The 21363-nt window shown below is 42.1% G+C and overlaps 1 protein-coding gene across 1 annotated transcript; it reads left to right on the forward strand.

The window, feature by feature from the left end:
- The first annotated feature begins 355 nt into the window (after window positions 1–355).
- On the forward strand, window positions 356–18942 carry LOC124515369 (cytochrome c oxidase assembly factor 7). The gene is made up of 3 exons (XM_047084193.1): window positions 356–498; window positions 4200–4340; window positions 17691–18942. The coding sequence occupies exons 1-3, from the start codon at window positions 393–395 to the stop codon at window positions 18137–18139; spliced, it is 696 nt and encodes a 231-aa protein (XP_046940149.1). The 5' UTR covers window positions 356–392; the 3' UTR covers window positions 18140–18942.
- Window positions 18943–21363: the final 2421 nt, after the last annotated feature.

A 21363-nucleotide genomic window follows, 5' to 3' on the forward strand; every position in this document is an offset into this window, starting at 1 on the left:
TGTATTACTGGAACCAAGCCCTGGGTGAGGCACACAGTAGGCACTTGGAGATCCCCGAACAAACGAATGAATGAATGAAGAAATAAATAACTGCAGGCAGAAAATCATTAGGGCACAAAGCCGGCTCAGAAAAAAGTGTTGCACAAAGATCGTCATCAGTTTTAGGAAAGGAGTGAACACAGCAAGAGACGTGTCAGCCAAACAACTTGAGGCCTCAATAGCTCAAGGATTTAGGTTCACTGCGCCCCCCCTTCCGGGATACGGGTGAGCGCAGACCTCCGCTGCCCGCCCCCAGGCCCCGCCCCTCCGCTGGCTCACGTGACCGCGGGGCGGGTGTGCAGAACCACCAGGGGAGGAGCGGCCGGCTAAAGTCGGCTGAGCTAGCAGGGGCCATGGCGGGCGTGGTGGACTTCCAGGACGAGGAGCAGGTGAAGTCCTTTCTGGAAAACATGGAGGTGGAGTGCAACTACCAGTGCTACCGCGAGAAGGACCCGAACGGTGAGCGCCTCCGGCGCAGCCTGGGGACACGTGGGGACGCATGGGGGAGGGGAGGGGGCTAGACGGGTCACTAGCAACCTCTGGAAGAGGTCTGGAAGGCGTCCCCGGCCGGGGACTCGTTGGGACGCGATGGGACGATAACGACGTTGTGTGTGTTGGGGAGGAACAGGTTGGGTTTCTCGAGGACCTGCGGGGATCGCAGCGGCGGCATACTAGGAGGGACAGAGCCTGGAGGCCGGGGCGGGTACGAAGAGAAGTGCTTGGGTGCTGGGGGTAGAGCGATGGGGATACATCAATCAACAGATAAAATTCCCTGTCCTTCTGGAGCTTACATTCTAGTGGAGGGAATTGGACAATAAACGTAAAGAAATACATGAAATCGTGTGTTAGAATCTAGTCATTAGTGCAATGGGAAAAAGGGCTGAGGTATAGGGAGTTGAGGAGGGCAATTTTGAATTAAGGGTCAAAGGTAGTCATTGAGAAAGTTATATTTGAACTAAGCCTTGAAGGTCTGTGAGATCAATGCTAGGCAGAGGTAACATCTAGTGAAGAAAAGGCCCTGAGGCATGAATGTGCCCCTTGTGTTCTGGGAACATTGAGTTGACTTGAGTGTGTGGGTGGATATTGGTGTCCAAAAGAGGTCACCCAGAGCAGCCTGGTGTGGGCTCACCCACCAGGTGAGTGGTTTATAAAGGGGGAAAAAAATGACACTAGTCTTACCTTCTTTTTTTTTTTTTTTTAATATTTTTTCATGTTTATTTTTGAGAGAGAGAGAGACAGAGACAGAGTACAAGCAGGGAAGGGGCAGAGAGAGAGGGAGACACAGAATCTGAAGCAGGCTCCAGGCTCTGAGCTGTCAGCACAGAGCCCAACGTGGAGCTCACACTCATAAACCGCAAGATCATGACCTGAGCTGAAGTCGGATGCTTAACCGACTGAGCCATCCAGGCACCCCACTAGTCTTATCTTCTAATAGCTTGCAGTCTGGTTTCCAGAATATGATACAGCCATTTCTTGAAGCTAACCAACTAACCAGAGTTGCTCTGCAGTATGATGGCTTAATAAGAACCCAGGGTGGTTCTTTGAGGGCTCACCTGTGTCCTAAGAGGAGTTGGAGTCACTGAGGAGCAGGATTGTCGGGAAAGACTTCTGGGGGGAGGTCAGGAGGAGCAGGCAACTGTTGATAATGGAGGAGAGGGTGGGAGAATAGAATGCTGTCTTCTGGAAGGTTGAAGCGAGACTGTAGTGTAGTTAAATAAGATTGAAGAGTGAGGTGTGTCAGGCCTTGAATGCCAGGGTAAGGCATTTAGACTATTCTGTAGGCAGTGAAGAGCCGTACATGTTTTTGAGGAGAGAGTTCATGGTAATGTACTCTGGAGAGTATACTAAGCATTGGAATGGGGAAGGGTGGGCATACAAGGACTGGCTGCAGCACTTTAGAAGTAGAGCCTGAGAGGAGGCAATAGTGACTATACCTACTGTCTTTTGAAGTCATCATGATCTCTTACCAGGATAACTAAAATAGCCTTCTAACCTCTCTGTTTGCATGCTCGTTCCCTTAAAATCTGTTATCTACCTTCAAACTGATAGTTAAAATTTCATTTTGTTCTAATAAATGCTGTCTTATTAGATTTTTAAATAACAAAACAACATGTTGGTTGTCACCATTACTGGAGTATACCCCCTCATGCATCTTGTTCTTCTATATTCATCTGGGCATATACAAACATATACCGGAATGACATACATACATACATACATACATTTATTTATTTATTTATTTATTTATTTATTTATTTATTTATTTTTACTTATTTTTGAGAGAGAGACAGAGCATGAGCAGGGGGAGGGGCAGAGACAGAGGGAGACACAGAATCGAAACAGGGTCCAAGGCTCCCAGCTGTCAGCGCCAAGTCTGATGTTGGGCTTGAACTCACGAACCATGAGATCATGACCCAAGCTGAAGTCGGATGCTTAACTGACTGAGCCACCCAGCTGCCCCCTGGAATAACCTTTTAAAAATGCAAATTGAGGGGCGCCTGGGTGGCGCAGTCGGTTAAGTGTCTGACTTCAGCCAGGTCACGATCTCACGGTCCGTGAGTTCGAGCCCCGCGTCAGGCTCTGGGCTGATGGCTCAGAGCCTGGAGCCTGTTTCCGATTCTGTGTCTCCCTCTCTCTCTGCCCCTCCCTCGTTCATGCTCTGTCTCTCTCTGTCCCAAAAATAAATAAACGTTGAAAAAAAAAATTAAAAAAAAAAAATAAAAATGCAAATTGAATCATATCACTACTCTTCTTAATTTTTTTTTAATATCCATTTATTTTTGAGAGAGAGAGTGCGCACGTGCACAAGTAGGGGAGGGGCAGAGAGTGAGGGAGACAGAATCCATAGCAGGCTCCAGGCTCTGAGCTGTCAGTACAGAGCCTGACGTGGGGCTCGAACCTTAGAACTGTGAGATCGTGACCTGAGCCGAAGTTGGACATTCAACTGACTTGAGCCACCCAGGGGCCTCTATCACTACCCTTCCTAAAACCCTCCAGTGATTTGCCATTGACCTGGAATAAAATCCTAACTCCTTCCTGTGTTCCACAATGCCCTGCTATCTCGTCCCTGTCTTTCTCTCTTCGTTTCCTACCCCTTTTCTCCTCGATCCAGCCACATAATACCTTATTTGTACCAAGCTTATTCCCTCTTTGGGGTCTTTTAATTTATTGTTTCTTGTGCCTGGGACTTTCTGCCCCCGTCCTGTTTTATTGTCTTTAAATCATTAGTTCATTCTTGTTATTCACATTTCAGCTCAGACATTAAAGTCCTTACTAGGTCCTCCCTGATTGCCCAGTCTTGTAACTATTCCGGCAGTTTGCACAACAAACTATCTTACCCTGTTTTATTTCAATCACATAACATTTGTTACTGTTTAAATGTGTCTTAAAAAATATAAATGCATCTTGCTCACCTATCTACTTATTTTTTTCCCTCGTCTAGAATGTAATTTTTAGGAGGGGAAGTGACTGTATGCCCACCATCTATAACAGTGTGTGGTACATGGTCACACATAGAAGCTCAAATATTTGTTGAAGGAAAATTAATGACATGAGTGCCATTTGGAATGAAGAAGGGATGGGGGGGAGAGATGTTAAGAAGATACTCACTGGGATTAGAGACTGCTAAAAAGGGAGAGTCTGTTTCCAACTTCTTTAGTAGCTACCATTTCTACTCAGTCTTTGGGCTTCTCATTCTCAGCCTGGCTGAGGAATATAGTCAGGGAAACACCACTTTCTTGCTACTACAGAGACTAGCCCACGGACCCTTTTGGTTTCCGGTGTTTTATTGCTGAACTTCCCGGGAAGTTCCAAAGGTAGCAAAGTTTCAGTCATGAAAGGCAGTGGATCTTTGGCCCTGGCTAACAGGGAGCAGAAGGGCTCCACCAGAATGGCTGGTGACTGGTGGAGCCAGAATAGTGGCCACTGTCTCCCCAGACTGTACATTGCTCAGCCCTGGCTAAGGACAGACAATGCCAATTGTAGGAATGGCTGAGCACCACCTGCATTCTTTGTGGTGAGGTCACCTTGCTACACCTCAGGAGGACAGAAAGAAGCTGGTCCTCAATAAAAGACACATTCTGGCCTGCCACACCTCAGCCCTCCCCACTGCTGAGCAGCAACCCCTGACATGAAGAACAGCTCTTGCCTTCTCCTCACAGGATGCTATCGGTTGGTGGACTATTTGGAAGGGATCCAGAAGAATTTTGAGGAGGCTGCCAAGGTATTGAAGTTCAACTGTGAAGAGAACAAACACAGTGATAGCTGCTATAAACTGGGGGCTTATTATGTGACCGGAAAAGGTAAGGTGGTGCCTGCTTTCTTTGGTCATTGTCATTGATGGTAGTACTGGCATGACATCCTGAGCGTCATGCTCAGGACCTCAGGGTCCTCACTGGCCAGGCTGTGGGCAAGCACATTGTGGGAAGATTTGGAGAGAGTTCAAGGGGGAAGAACATAGCCTTTCAAGTTAGGCAGACCTTAGGGAATATTATTAGCAAGAAGTGGGACCTTGACCCATTCACTCTAACTCTGCCTCAGTTATATCACCTGTAAAATGGAGAAAAAATAGTACTTGCTATTAAGTAATATTAAATAAGTATAATAAGATAATGCAGGTAAAGACATCAGCATGTGCCTGCCACAGAGGAAAGGACCAATTATTAATTCTCTGCCATCTGTCTTTTCTCCTCATTCCCTAATTGCAGTTATCACTATAGTAGTGAGTAGTGTTTAAATTATCTACTGCTAAATAAGAAATTATTCCAACAAAGTTATTATTTCACATGGTTTCTATAGGTCAGGAATTTGGGATCTGCTTAGCTATATGCCTCAGGATCTCTAATGAGGTTGCAGTTAAGACATTAGCCAGGGAGTTGGGGCTAGAGTCATTTGAAGGCTTGACTGGAGCTAGAGTTTTCAATTCTGAGATGGCTCACTCACATGGCTGTTAGGAAAGCCTTCTGTTCCTTTCTAGCTCTTATCAGGAGACCTCCATTCTTTGTGACAGGGATCTGTCTGTGGGCTGCTTATGTGTCATTTTGACATGGCATCTTGCTTTCCTCCATAGTGAGTGATCCAAAAGAGAGTGGGATGTTACTTTATTGAGCACACTTTTACTGTCTTTAGTGAGAGAATGAATTAAGTATGGACCAGTAGAGGGAGGGAAGAAGGACTCTAATACCTGTTACACCTGGGAGAGCTTGAGAAGCATCTTCAGAAGACACGGTGTCTTTTATGACCTACCCTTGGAGGTCACATGTTTTTCATTTCTATCACATTCTGTTTGTTAGAAGTGAATCAGTCCAGTCCACACTAATAGGAGAGAACTAACATCCAGGCTTTTGAAGGAAAGAATAGCAAAGAATTTATGGGCATATTTTAAAAACACCACAAATAGAGAATATGACCTTTGACAGGCAACTGTTTTTTTGAGGATTGTATGATTCATTGATCTCTTGTTCCCAGGGCCCAGCCAAGCCTGGTTAGAAAGATATTCAGTGAAAGTTTGATGAAGAGGGTGTCTTTTTAATTCTCTGGAGTTGTGTGAACTATTTCTGCTTTCACATGGGACGTGGGGCCTGTGGTAGTCACTATTTTGAAGAAAGTTTAGCATCAGCAGGAATATCAGCTTCCCTTGATGGAGCAGAGAGGCATTTTTTTGACCTAATAATTCTCCTAGTGTCCTTCCTAAGGAAATAACTGGAAATGCAAGTAAAAGTTATGTGAAAAGATACCCTAGTATTATTTATCTGGCAAAATTTTATTTTCATTAACTTACAGTTTACAGGTAATACACAATTTCATTAAAATAATGATTAAAAAAAAAACCCCTAAAACCTGTGTGCCAACAGTAGCAGCTTAGTTAAATAAATAATGTTACCTCCATTGGATGGAATGTTAATTAGCCCATTAAAAAATAATGTTTCTTTTTTTAATGTTTATTTATTTTTGAGAGAGTGCAAATGGGGGAGGAACAGAGAGAGGGAGACAGAGGATCTGAAGGAGGTTCTGTGCTGACAGGCTGATAGCAGCAAGCTTGATGTGGGGCTCAAACTCACAAACTGCAAGATCATGACCTGAGCTGAGGTTGGACGTTCACCCGATTTAAGTAATCTCCACACCCAACATGAGGCTCAAACTCAAAACTCTGAGATTAAGGGTTACATGCTCTACCAACTGAGCCAGCCAGGCATTTTCCCCCACCCCCTTTAATGTTAAGTAATCTTTTTACCGTTTTTTACTATATATTTCACAAGGACTTTGAATTTCTTATTGAATTAGAGAAAACAAAAGAGGCCCTGAAATTGTTCTCTTATTAGACAAATTGATGTGATTAATGATTGTATATTGACATTTTTTTCTTTTAGATATTACTTTATTGAGCACACTTTTACTGTCTTTAGTGAGAGAATAAATTAAGTATGGACCAGTAGAGGGAGGGAAGGAGGACTCTAATACCTGTTACACCTGGGAGAGCTTGAGAAGCATCTTCAGAGAGATATGTAAAATACTATAGAGGGTCAGTGCTGGGAGTGAGTGTTCAGTGTTGACACAGGGGGTGCTGTCGCAGAAGAGGCAGCATTCAAACTGGTCCTTGAAGGACAGAGTGTGGTTTGTTTGGTGGAGATGGTAATAAGAGTTATCTCAGGCAAAGAGAAGGTATGTGGGTGTGAAAGAACACAGAGTGTTTAGAGATCAGTACTTAATCCTGTTAAATTTCTCTGGATGTTCAAACCAAAGTGGTCATGGAAGATCCTGTTAGCTGATCTTTGCTACTCAAGCCATTTTGGATTGCTGTTTAACAGACCTTGGGCCCTGCCATGTTTAAAAGCCAAAACTGTTGACTCCCCCTGCCTAGTTCTGAGCCAAAGAATTTTCCAGTCTTTTTGCTTTTGCTTTTGCTTTTTGCTAAAAAATCACCCCGTGTCCTTTCTTGACACAGACAGGTTAATAACTCTTTTACCAAGGATAGCTTGGGGCAAGGGAAAGAGTGGGAGGCCAAAGAACCCACTTTTAGACAGTGTAGCATCTGGCAAGGCATTTTCTTTCTCTGAGTAGCAATTTCTTTGTTGACAAAATTAGAGTAAGAAGGTCCACTCATACCTTCTTCATAGGATTTTTCTGAGCATCAAATGAGAATAGATGTGACTGCTTTGTTAAATTGTAAAACATTTTATCAACGTGAACAGGTCTGGTTGTGCTGCAGAAGTTACTCTGGATTGCACACTTAGAGTGTGCACATCCAAGGAATATGTTGGCCAAATGTTTTCATATAGGAAATCAACTTTGAACTATTCTTGTGAAACAATCTATGTGTCCTATGAAAAGAAGTAGAAGTTAACTCTGACACATATGTCTTTGAGGAAATATTATGCAGCCAATAAAACAGATATTAAGAAGGGTTTCTAATGGGGCACGAAGAAGGTTCATGATTACAAATGTAAAAAGACCAAATTGGGGCGCCTGGCTGGCTCAGTCAGTAGAGCGTGGGACTCTTGATCTCAGGGTTGTGAGTTTGAGCCCCATGTTGGGCACAGAGATTACTTTAAAAAAAAAAAAAACCGCAAACTACATAAAAAACTACATAGTGCTAGGAGGAAATACACCAAAAATTAAGTAATGATGGTCTCTAGGTGGTGGTAACAATAGATGACTTTTGTTTCCCTTCTGTTTAAGAGTCTTCAATTTCCTCTTCTAAAAAGTGGGATTGCTTTAGAGGAGGACATGAAAGCTCAGATAAGTTGATGACAATTGCAAATGAATATTTTTTATCTAAAAAATTTATGTATGTATGTATGTATGTATTTATGTATTTATTTATGAGGGAGCATGAGTTGGGGAGAGGGGCAGAGGAAGAGAGAGAGCAAATCTTAAGCAGGCTCCACAGTCAGCGCAGAGCCTGATGTGGGGCTCCATCCCATGACCTTGGGATCATGATCTGAGCTGAAATTGAGTCTGATGCTCAACTGACTGAGCACCCAGGCACCCCGCAAACAGATCTTTTATCTCTAATCTAGATTGCTTTTGTGAGCTTCAGACCACACATACCTGATTTTTTATTAGACCTATCTACTTAGAATTATCATAGGCATGTCAAACTTAACAAATCAGGGGCACCTGGGTGGCTCAGTTGGTTAAGGGTCTGACTTTGGCTCAGGTCATGATCTCACAGCTTGTGAGTTCAAGCCCTGTGTCAGGCTCTGTGTGGACAGCTCAGAGCCTGGAGCCTGATTCAGATTCTTTGACTCCCTCTCTCTCTGCCTCTCCCCCACTTGCACTCTATCTCTCTTTTTCTCTCAAAAATAAATAAACATTGAAAAAAAAATTTTTTTAACTTAAATCAGATATGGAATTCTTAATTGTTTTTTCTCACCCCAATTTATTATGCCCATTATCTTCCACCTTAGCAAGTGGATCTCTCTCTAGTAGTAGCTAATAGCCAGTGTATCTCCAAAATATGTCTCAAATCTGCCCTCTCTCCCTCTCCTGCATCATTCTTAGCCAAGCTACCTTCCTCTCCTGCTTGAATTACAGTTAGGAGATTAATGCAGGTCTCTAATCCTCTTTCCATAAGGAACTAAAATGAACTTTAAAAAAAAAGTTTATTTTATGATAGCATGAGCAAGGGAGGAGCAGAGAAAGAGAGGGAGAGAGAGAATCCCAAACAAGCAGGCTCCACACTCAGCATGGAGCCCGAAGTGGGGCTTCATCTCACGACTGTGAGATCATGACCTGAGCCGAAATCAAGCATATGACATTTAACCAACTGAGCCACCCAGGCACCCCTAAAATGAACTTGTAAAAATATAAACCACGGACACTGTCTTGGGCTGAGCTGTGGTGGATGTTTTTGAGGGCAGCCAACCCATAGCCTGTGCTTTCTGTGGAAGCCTGAGTCGGCCTTTGTAGCTTTCTCCCTCTGTGTCACAACCCAGTCTTCCAATGACACTGCAGTTCACCAGCTGCCCACCTTAACAGATTCAAGAACAAGGGGAAAGACAGTATAAAAATGAGGTGGTGTCAAGTAGAAGTTAATGTGGACCTGAGGAAAGCTAAGAAGGAAGACTAGATGCTGAAAAGGAGAAACGTAAGCTAATTTCCTAATAAATCTACTTCTCCACAACAACCAGGGCAGTGTAAGTTGATCTGTTAATAGCATTGTCAAAAGCATAAATAGCAACAATTTGGAAAGCCACCTCCAGGCTACTCAAGCTGCTAAGAAACTGCTTTCTGGGGAAAAGCAGCCCCCATAGAGAACATCATCTGGCTTGGTTTCATTCCAAAATTTGTGTCCTTTTTGGACAGAATTGTTTGTAGTCCCATTCAGTTGAATCTGCTTGAGCTCTCACTAACATTGCTTCTAGAATATCAGAACAGACCAAGGCTGTGGTAGATAGAGGTGCTGTCCCAGCATTCATTTCTCCATTGACATCTTCCCATGCTCGCATCAGTGAACAAGCTGTATGAGCTCTAGGAAACATTGTACGCGATAGTTCAGTTTTCTGAGATTTGGTTTTCAAGTATGGTACATTTGACCCACTGTTGGCCCTTCTTGCAGTTTCTGATATGTCGTCTGTAGCATGTGGTTACTTAGGTAATCTTATCTGGACGCTTCCAAATTTTTGTTACAGAAAGGATCCTGTACTCCTGTAGATGCTGTTAAGCAACTTCTTCCTATTTTAGTTCTTCTCCTGCATTATGGTGATCCAGAAGTATTGGCAGATACCTGCTGGACCATTTCTTACCAGACTGGTGGTCCAAATGAGCAGATAAAAGTGGTTGTTGAAAGGGGAGTTGTGCCCCAACTTGTAATGCTTCTAAGAGCTCCTAAATTGTCAATTGTGACTTCTGTGCTAAGAGCCATAGGAAGTATTGTCACTGGGACAGATGAACCGACTCATGTTGTAATAGAAGTGGGAGCACTTGCCATCTTCCCCAGCCTGATAATGAGCCCCAAAACTAATACTCAGAAGGAAGCACTGTGGACAGTGTGAAACATCACAGCTGGTTGCCGGCACCAGACATAGCAAGTTGCGAATCATGGGTTAATCCCATTTCTCACTGGCATTCTAAGGAAAACTTTAAAACACAAAAGGAAGCTGTATGGGCTGTGACCAACTATTCAACTGGTGGGCCAGTTGAATAGATTATAAATCTTATTCATTGTGGTATAATAGAACCACTGATGAACCTCTTAACTGTGGAAGATGCTGGGGTTATTCTGAACGCTATTTCAAATATCTTTCAGGCTGCTAAGAAACTAGGTGAAACTGAGAAACTTAGCATAATGATTGAAGAAAGTGGAGGTTTGGACAAAATTGAAGCTCCACAAAACCATGAGTTTTATACAAAGCTTCATTGCACTCAACTGAGAAGTATTTCTCTGTAGAAGAAGAGGGGGCAAAAATGTGCCAGAAATTACCTCCAAATGCTATACATTCTCAATTCAGGATTGCAGATCTGGAAGCTTTAACTTTTAGATTGTACAGCTGGGGCAGAAAGTTGTTTGTTGTGTACTATGTTTGCTATACGTTTGTCTTACTGTTTCTCTACTAAGAAGTCTTTTTATTTTTTATTTATTTTTACTTTTTATGTTATTTTAAAGAGAGAGAGTGCTCTCATAAGTGGGGAAGAGGAAGAGAGAGAGAGAGGGAAAGAGAATCCCAAGCAGGCTCCATGCTCAGTGCAGAGCCTGATGCAGGGCTCAATCCCATGACCCTGGGATCACGACCTGAGCCAAATTCCAGAGTTGGCTGCTGAACTGACTGAGCCACCCAGGTGCCCCAAAAACTCTTTTTAATTTTTCAATTTTACTTTATTTTTATGTTAGAGAAAGAGAGAATACAAGCTTGGGAGAGGAGCAGAAATAGAGAGCGAGTGCCTAGGTGGCTCAGTCAGTTACGCATCTGACTTCGGCTCAGGATCAGATCACAAACTGATCTCTCAGTTTGTGGGTTCGAGCCCCGCATCGGGCTCTGTGCTGGAAGCTCGGAGCCTGGAGCCTGCTTCAGATTCTGTGTCTCCCTCTCTCTCTGCCCTTCCCCTGCTCACACTCTGACTCTCTCTCTCAAAAGTAAATAAACATTAAAAAAAAATTTAAAAAAGAAGGAGAGAGAGAGAGAGAGAGAGAATCTTAAGCAGACTCCTTGCTCAGTGTGGATCCCAACATGGAGCAAGATCTCACAATCATGAGAACATGACCTGAGCCGAAATCAAGAGTCACATGTTTAACCAACTGAGCCACCCAGGTGCGCCCCAAGAATTCTTTTTTTTTTTTTTAATTTTTTTAAATGTTTATTTATTTTTTAGATCGAGGGAGACAGAGCGCAAGTGGGGGAGGGGCAAAGAAAGAGGGAGACACAGAATCTGAAACAGGCTCCAGGCTCTGAGCTGTCAGCACGGAGCCCGACGCGGGGCTCGAACCCACGGACCGCGAGATCATGACCTGAGCCGAAGTCGGACGCTTAACCGACTGAGTCACCCAAGTGCCCCCCCCCAAGAATTCTTTTTAAATGTGGTTTGCTATTATAGCATTTTTTACACTACAGTTATACTTGAACAGTTCCAAGTTATGTATACTGTCTGAAGCTTCTCTTCTCAATAGGTTTCTTATTTCTGTGTGGAATTTCGTATCTTGCAGTATCCTGTAAATGAAGATTAAATTCCACCCTTTTCTTTAGTTAAAAAGAAAAAAAAGAATATAAACCATAGATTGGATAAAATATATGAAAAACAGGCAGTGTAGTGCTGTGATCCTCAAGAAAAGGGAAACATAAAATGTGAGCCCGTCCATGGTTACTTTTTCTGCCTGGAAGTTCTTTCCAGACTATCACAGAGATGGAAGCCAAAGAGAGCATGACAATTTTGCTGAACTGATGAGGCAGAAGTCAGAATTTCTGGTGAATAAAGCAGTTGGAATTTGAGGGACAGAATGCTAGAGAAGAAAGAAGCTATACTGAGAAGGCACTCCAGAAATCCATATAGGAGTACTTTTAGGTCTTTGGCCTAATGTTAAGCAGCACATGCATAGAGGGAGACTGAGAGACCTTCATTGAAAAGCTACTGGGGAGCTGTGAACTGAGAAGAGGTTCCAGAGGTTTCACAGTAATGGGAGTGGTTTGAATTCCAACCAGCCCGAGTGGAGAGACATTGAACACTACATTCAACTGAGATTGCCCTAGTAGCAAGACTGTTCTATAATCTGCTCTAACAAAACTTACAAACAAGTGCCATAGGGATTTTGGCTACCAGAACAAAAGTTCAACAACCTTCAAAGGAATATAGCAAAATCCAGATTGAACAAAGTATCATGTACAGTGTTTAGCATAAAATAAGAAATTGCTAAACAGAAAAAAAGCAGTCAACAGAAACACCTAGATATGACAGAGATGTTGAAATTAACAGTTAAATATTTTATTTTTTTTTTTTTAAAACTATCATGGACTTTTTTTTTTTTTTTTTTTAATTTTTTTTCAATGTTTTTATTTATTTTTGGGACAGAGAGAGACAGAGCATGAACGGGGGAGGTGCAGAGAGAGAGGGAGACACAGAATCGGAAACAGGCTCCAGGCTCCGAGCCATCAGCTCCAAGCCTGACGCGGGGCTCGAACTCACGGACCGCGAGATCGTGACCTGGCTGAAGTCGGACGCCCAACCGACTGCGCCACCCAGGCGCCCCAACAGTTAAATATTTTAAAACAGGTGTAATAGGGGCGCCTGGGTGGCTCAGTCGGTTAAGCATCCAACTTCGGCTCAGGTCATGATCTCACGGTCCATGAGTTCGAGCCCCGCATCGGGCTCTGTGCTGACAGCTCAGAGCCTGGAGCCTGCTTCGGATTCTGTGTCTTCCTCTCTCTGACCCTCCCCTGTTCATGCTCTGTCCCTGTCTCAAGAATAAATAAACATTAAAAAAAATTTAAAACAGGTGTAATAAATATTTTTAAAAGTTAAAATAAAATATGGGCATAATGAGTGAATAGATAGGAAATCACATTAGAGAAATTAACACTTGAACCAAATGAAATCCTACAGTAGAAAAACATAATATTTGAAATGAGAAGTTACTTGACAGGCTTAATAGCAAAATAGACAATTTGAAAGATTGGTGAACTTGAATATAGGATTATAGATATTACCCAAAATGAAGTGATGAGAAAAAAAAAAGAGCCTCAACCTGTAGGGGTCAGTATCCTTCAACCTAACACATGTATATCAGAGTCCCAGAAAGAAAACAGATTGGGGCAAAATATGTATATATTTGAAGAAATAACAGCAGAAAAATTTCCAAATTTGATGAAAAGTATCAGTCTGCTGATCCATGGCACTCACTGAACCCAAGGAGGATAACCAATGAAATTATACCTAGACACATTATTACCAATTTGGTGAAAAACGAAGATAAAGAGAAAATCTTAAAAGCCATCAGAGAAGGGCACCCGGGTGGCTCAGTCAGTTGGGTGTCCAACTCTTGATTTCAGCTCAGGCCATGATGGGTCATGGGATCAAGCCACATGTTGGGAACTCTCTCTCTCTCTGTCCCTCTCTCTCTCTCTCTGCCTCTCCCCTGCTTGTCTCCCCATGTGGACTCTATCAAAAATTTTTTTTTTTAATTTTTAAAAATTAAAAAAAAAAAGGCAATCAGAGAAAGGCTTTGAAGGGAATAGTGGTGAGAACAACTCCTGACTTTTCATCAGAAGCAACATAAGCCAGAAGACAAAACAACATCTTTAAGGGATGAAAGAAAAAAACTATCCAACATGAATTCTACTTTAGCAAAAATGTCTTTAAAAATGAAGATGGGGGCACCTAGTGGCTCAGTCGGTTAAGCGTCCAACTCTTGATTTCAGCTCAGGCCATAATCTCATGGTTCATGAGATCGAGCCCATGTCCAGCTCTGCACTGACATCATGGAGCCTGCTTGGGATTCTCTCTCTCCCTCTCTCTGTCTCTGCCCCTCCCCCACTCTTGCATATGTACTCTTTCTCAAAGTAAATAAACATTGGGGCGCCTGGGTGGCTCAGTCGGTTAAGCCGCCGACTTCGGCTCAGGTCATGATCTCGCGGTCCGTGAGTTCGAGCCCCGCGTCGGGCTCTGTGCTGACAGCTCAGAGCCTGGAGCCTGCTTCAGATTCTGTGTCTCCCTCTCTCTGACCCTCCCCTGTTCATGCTGTGTCTCTCTCTGTCTCAAAAATAAATAAACGTTAAAAAAAAAAAAATAGAAAAAAAAAAAGTAAATAAACATTAAAAAAATAAAAATGAAGTTGAAATAAATTCATTTTCAGACAGACAAAAGCTCATGGAATGAATCATTAGCAGACCTGCACCACAAAAAATGTTAAAGTTGTTTGGATTGAAAGCAAATGATAGCAGATGGAAACTAAGATCCATACATAAGAATAAAGCACATTAGAATATGTATGCAGATATGAGACTTTTTTCCTCATTTCTTAATATCTCTAAAAGACTGTTTAAAGCAAAAATAATGGCAGTGTATTGTGAGGTTTATATATAGAAGTAAAATTAAAAAGTATACGTAGAAGTAAGACATAGTAGCAATAATACAAAGGATAGAACTGTGGTAAATGAATAAAAATGTATTTTAAGATTCTTACATTATATGTGAAGTGGTATAATATTTGTGGTAGATTGTGATAAATTAATGTTATATGTTCACTAGATAAGTCACTGAAGAGGGAAGTATAACTAAAAAACCAGTGATAAGAATGACATGGATTATTAGAAATACACAATTCAAGGCTCAGCTGGCTAAGCATTCAACTTCAGCTCAGGTCATGATCTCATGGTTCGTGGGTTCGAGCCCCGCATCGAAATGTGCTGATAGCTCAGAGGCTGGAGCCTGCTTCATATTCTGTGTCTCCCTCTCTCTCTCTGTCCTGCCCCCACTCATTCTCTCTCTCTCTCTCTCTCTCTCTCAAAAAATGAATAAACATTAAAAAAAATTCAAAGAAATACACGATTCAAGGCACCTGGCTGGCTGGGTTAGTGGAGAGTGTGACTCTTTATTTAAAAAAAAATTTTTTTTTTAACATTTATTTATTTTTGAGACAGAGAGAGAGCATGAACAGGGGAGGGTCAGAGAAAGAGGGAGACACAGAATCTGAAATAGGCTCCAGGCTCTGAGTTGTCAGCACGGAGCCCGACGCGGGGCTCGAACCCATGGACCGCGAGATCATGACCTGAGCCAAAGCCGGACGCTTAACCGGCTGAGCCACCCAGGCGCCCCGAGTGTGACTCTTGATCTCAGGGTTATGGGTTTGAGCTCCACGTTGAATGTAAAGATTACTTAAAAGTGAAATAAAATCTTTAAAAAAAGAAATACACGATTCCAAAGAATGCAAGAAAGGAGAAAAAACAAAAAGCATTTGGGACAAATGGGAAATAAGTAAGATTATAGATTTTTTTTTTTTAATTTTTTTTTTTAACGTTTATTTATTTTTGAGACAGAGAGAGACAGAGCATGAACGGGGGAGGGGCAGAGAGAGAGGGAGACACAGAATTGGAAGCAGGCTCCAGGCTCTGAGCCATCAGCCCAGAGCCCGATGCGGGGCTCGAACTCGCGGACCGTGAGATCGTGACCTGAGCTGAAGTCGGAGGCTTAACCGACTGAGCCACCCAGGCGCCCCTATAGATTTTAACCCAGCTATAATCAACAATTGCATTAAATGTAAGTAAACACTCCAGTAAAAGGCATAGATTGTTAGGCTGTGTATAAAAGCAAGACCTATATCCTATTTAAATATAAGGTGGCACAAATACACTCTCAGAACTGAAAGAACTCAGGGGAAATAGAATCTATGTATGAGTTTTTCTGGAAAAATCTATTTGATAACCAATAAAGAAGTTAATCAAAAGAAACAATTCAGGAATGGAGAAACTCTAATGAAAAGACTGGTGATGAGTGGAATCCATTTAGAATGACTATTGGGCTTATTAGGTTACTGAATAGAATGTAAATAATATAAACCTTTAGAGCATAGAAACACCACAATGTTTCCCGGACACTTATTATGTGCCAGGCTCTTTGTAAAAACGCATTTAAGCTTCTAACATATGAAGTAGGTACTGTTTTCCTTATTTTACAGGTGAGGAAAATGGAGGCTTATAGAGGTTAAGTAACTTGCCTAATGTCACACAGCCAGCAAGGAATGGAGCCAGGACTGGAGCCTAGGTTTTCTGGCTACAGAGCCCAGGCTTCTGTTAACCACTGTGCTATGCTGTCTTCCTAAATTAAAATAATAGAGAAGTAACAAAAAGTAGAGGGCGGGGGAGGAAAGATGGAAGGAAATGTGAGACACCAGTATCCTCACCTTTTATAGTTGTGAGTTAGTACTTCTTAGATTTAGTTAAGGGGCACCTGGGTGGCTCAGTTGGTTAAGCATCCGACTCTTGATTTCAACTCAGGTCATGATCTCATGGTTCATGTGACTGAGCCCCACATCAGGTTCTGTGCTGATAGCACGAAGCCTGCTTGGGATTCTGTCTCTCTCTGCCCCTCCTGTGCTCTCACACATGCGAAATAAATAAATAAACAAACAAACAAACAAACAAACAAACTTTAAAAAATAAAATTAGCATATACAATCCAATTTTTCAAAGTACATACGTCTATCTAGCTGTCCATTCAGCCAGCCAGCATGTAATCTGAATATATACTACAAAGCTAACTGGAATGGTATTCTCTTAATGATAATGATGGTTATTTTTAGGTGGTAGATTTGGAGTGATTTCTTTAAAAAATAATGTTAAAAGATAGTGTTTGTATTTTTTGAGAATGAGTGATAGTACATAGGGATTTGAAATTTTCCATTAAAAAGAAAAATCTAAAAACTAAAGAGAAAATTGAGCCCTGTCACCACCATTGCTTAAAATCACCCATTAGCAGTTTCCCATAATTTCTAAGATAAAGTACAGGATCCTTAATAAGATGCGTCAGACCTGTGATCTGACCCTTACCTGTCTCTACAGCCTTTTTTCCCTAGCGATTTCTGGGTTCTAGACATATGAGCTTTTTTTCTCTTTGTATCCTATTCCTCGTGCTTAGAACAATTCTTACTCCATTTTTTTTTTCCTTCTTTTTTTCCCCATTATATCTCAAATATCACTTCTTTGGGGAGACTTTCCTTGATCTTAACCTGGTCTAGGTCAGAGCCATGATACATTCTCATAGCATCTTGGACTTTTCTTCCAAATGCTTGTCACACTTAAAATCATACATTAGGTTGTGTGGTTGTTAAATATCTGTTTCATTAGATTATAAGGGTAGGGACTGTGTCTGTTTATTCCAGAACCTAGAACAGTAGTTGGCAAATAATATGTATTCAATATACATTTAATGAACATTTAACAAAGTGCTTATAAGATCACATGTTCTCCCTATAATCCCATGAGGTAGTTCTTATAGTCCCCACCTTTCACCTCCTTTAGGGGTGGTCTGCCTCATAAGATATCATTTGAACAAAAGATTCCAAGGCTGGAAAGTCTTTGTGCTATATACCAGGCCACCTTCCTTTCATGCTGCCTTAGCTCAAAATGTATGAACTTTATTCAGGAATTAGTCTCTAACTTTGGCCTCAGACATGCAGGTTCTGCCCTGGTTGGGTTTATTTTTTTCTTCCCTTTCCTTCCTCCCAGGTGGACTGACCCAGGACCTGAAAGCTGCCTCCAGCTGCTTTCTGATGGCGTGTGAGAAGCCTGGAAGGAAGTCTGTGGAGGCATGTCACAACGTTGGTCTCTTGGCACATGATGGACAGGTCAATGAAGATGGCCAGCCTGATCTGGAGAAGGCCAGAGACTACTACACAAGGGCCTGTGAAGGCAGCTATGCCTCCAGCTGCTTCAATCTCAGTGCCATGTTCCTGCAGGGTGCCCCTGGCTTTCCCAAGGACATGGGCCTGGCATGTAAATACTCAATGAAAGCCTGTGACTTGGGCCATGTCTGGGCCTGTGCCAATGCCAGCCGCATGTACAGGCTGGGGGATGGTGTAGATAAAGATGAGGCAAAGGCCGAGGTGCTAAAAAACCGGGCCCGGCAGCTGCACAAAGAACAGCAGAAAAATGTCCAGCCTTTGACATTTGGGTAGTGTGGCCCATGCTTCTAAGTAACACACAGCTTGAGGCTGGCACCTCCTATGTCTTACATAGCCCTTGAAGGTCAACCTGCTGGAGCAGGAAGACTTGGGACTTAATGTCAGTAGCTCTGGTTACATAGACCCATTACCCCAGAGTGTCACCTACTAGGTTGTAGCCTGAAATGTTTATTTCAGTCAGTATTCTTTCATCTGTTGTGTTCTGTGAAGACACACACATTTATGGGATTTTATGTCTCAGACTCTGTGCTCTGTGAAAAAAGGCAAACTAGAGAGCAGTAGAGACTGGGAGGGGGGTGGAGAGGGGAGACAAAGAGCAGGAGGACTCAGCAGCCACAGTGCCTGAAGGAATCAGACCTTATTATTATCATTATTATTATTTTAGTTGGGAGGGCTTGAAAATCAGAGTCTTGACTTACATAATAGAGGGCTTAAGGAGCTAAGAACAGTTAAATAGTCACGACTTCCACCCTCTGACTTATGTAATCATTGGTGTGGGCTTCCTTTTTGCCTTTAGAGTCAGAGCTTCAATAAATTCTTAGAGATTGAGAGGGATGTGCAGCATAAAAGTTAAAGGTCATTATGCTTCAGGATTGCCAAAGAGGATGAAATATAAGCTGTGCTTTAGCGGAGGCATCCACAGTTGAAAATTAGCATCCCCAGTCCACTCACCTGGCATTGCTCATCATGCTGAAGGACAGATTATTCCCAAGGCAACTTCACCTAGGGATTTGTAAGCAAAGGTTTTGTGACACATTTTGTCCCTCAGAACTGGATCTTTTTAACTGTCTCTGTGAATAAACTATTGTGATTGATTAGTAGTTTGTGTTACTAGTTTCTCTCCAGATTCTGGGTAGGGTAGAGATGTTCTTTGTGGTGGTTGTGCTTTTTCTTTTAAGGTAAACCTTTGCCTTTTCTATTATCTTCCTAACCCGTCACTAGGGGGCAAGCTTGTCATTTTCCTGCAATAACAGGACTGGTCTGTCACCACCTACTGTTTCTGAGCTTCCAGTTTTGCAGCTGTTCTACAAGGAAGGCCTGCAATGTAGATGAAGGTTTGTAAGCTCGGCCTGCCAGTTTCTCAAGTTGATGGAGGAAAGGGACTTTCCCAGGAGCAGATAAGTTTTAAAAAGTGAGTTTATTTTTAAAATGTGAAGTAGTTTTTGTTTGGTTTAAAATAAACTCTGTAAGCCAACAAGCATATGAAAAGATGCTCAACATCGCTAATTATTAGGGAAATGCAAATCAAAACCAGAATGAGATAATTATCCCACACTTGTCAGGACGGCTGTTCTATTAAAAAAAGGGGGGTGCTCCCTGTGTGGCTCAGTTGGTTGAGTGTCCGACTTCGGCTCAGGTCATGATCTCATGGTCTGTGAGTTCGAGCCCTACGTTGGGCTCTGTGCTGACAGCTCAGAGCCTGGAGCCCGCTTCAGATTCTGTGTCTCCCTCTCTCTCTGCCCCTCCCCCACTCATGCTCTATCTCTCTCTCTTTGTCAAAAATAAATAAACATTAAAAAATAATAAAAAAACAAACATTTTCAAGGATATGGAGAAATTGGAACCCTTACACATTGTTGGTGGGAATGTAAAATGATATAGCCACTTCAGAAAACAATATAGTGGGGGGTGGGGGGAAGAAAACAATATAGTGGTTCCTCAAAAAATTAAACATAGAATGGCCATATCATCTAACAGTTCCATTTCTGGGTGCACCTATGTTCATAGCAACATTTACAGTTGCCACAAAGCAGAAGCAAACTCAGATGTCTATCAGTGAGTGAGTGGATACACAAAATGTGGTGTATACATACAATGGAATATCACTCAGCCTTAAAAGGAAGGAAAATCTGACCCATGCTACATGGATGAACCTAAAAGACAGGCTACATGAAATAGCCATCACAAAAAGACATACTGTGTAATTTCATTTACATGAGGTATCTAGATCTACTCAGAGAGAGAGTAGAATGGTGGTTGGCACAGGCTGGGGGAAGGGGAAAATGGGAAGTTATTTAATGGTTATAGAGTTTGAATTTTGCAAGATGAAATAGTTCTGGAGATTACTTGCACAAAAATGCGAAGTAGTTAACACTACTGAACTATACATTTAAAAATGATTAAGATGGTAAATTTTATGTGCATTTACCACAATAAAAAAATGTAAACATTTAATTTTTTTTAATGCAAGGTTTGAAGTTTTCGGTTATAAAAGCGGTATGTTTTCATAAAATGCATTTTGGAACATGGCAGAGGAAACAATTACCCATCACTATCCTTTACAACCTACTAGCATTCTTTGGCCCAATAGTGTTGTCATTTAATTACTTTTTAAAGAATTACATCTTTCCAATTAAATTATTGGTATTGTAATTTTGAAGAGTTAATTTGATTTTTGGTAGCAGATGTACTGGGTTATTTTTTTATGGACCAGTTCCTGCCTGGGACCTAAGGTGCCTGCCTTCCTTGGATCACATAGTGAGATGGGGCTGAAAGCAAGAGAGTAAGCATTAACAGTTTCAAAATGTATACTTCACAAAAGTTATTAAAATGTAAAGGTAAGAATTTACTGCCCAGAAAGGTCCCAAGGCCATTTCATACCCAAGTCGCTCTGGGAAGGAATGGATTGATAAAAGCCAGCATGGTTGAGTTTCTCACTTTTGTGCAACGTTTGAGGCAAGGTTTGAAAATGGGTTTCCAGACTCTGTTCACAGCAAGCTACTCATTACCGTGTCCTCTGGCTAGCAGGCATTCGAATCATCATTAGCAACTATTTCTAATGTGTTTCCTCTGTGCCAGGCTTGGCCTGGATAGTCTAATGAAGAAGTTTCCTAATTGACTAGTGGTTTGTGTTTTCACTAAAATTTCATAGTGCAGTGCTCAGTGTTGTGAGAAAGGGAAGCAAGAGTCTCAGAGACAGAGGGCCTAGAGGTTTGGGTTTTATCTTGTTGGTCATGCAGAGTCACTGAAGGGTTTTGAGCAGGAAATTAGATCACCCTACTGTGGAAAACGAATTGGAGAGCAATGTGGGGGTAGAAGGGGGGTGGAATCAAGCCTGGGGTTAAAAAAGAACCCAAATTTCTAGCCTGAGTACCTGGGTGAATGGGGGAGGGGGAGGGGTCCCCTTCATATTGATGTGGAGTGAAATGAGGAGGGGGACAAAAAACTTCTTAGAGCCATTCAGTAAATTTTTTTTTAATTTAGAAATAAATTGCATT

This window comes from Lynx rufus, unplaced genomic scaffold (genome assembly GCF_022079265.1).
Source record: "Lynx rufus isolate CCGP_SWC_20201006 ecotype Redwood Valley unplaced genomic scaffold, mLynRuf1.p SCAF_2, whole genome shotgun sequence".
NCBI lineage: Eukaryota > Metazoa > Chordata > Mammalia > Carnivora > Felidae > Lynx > Lynx rufus.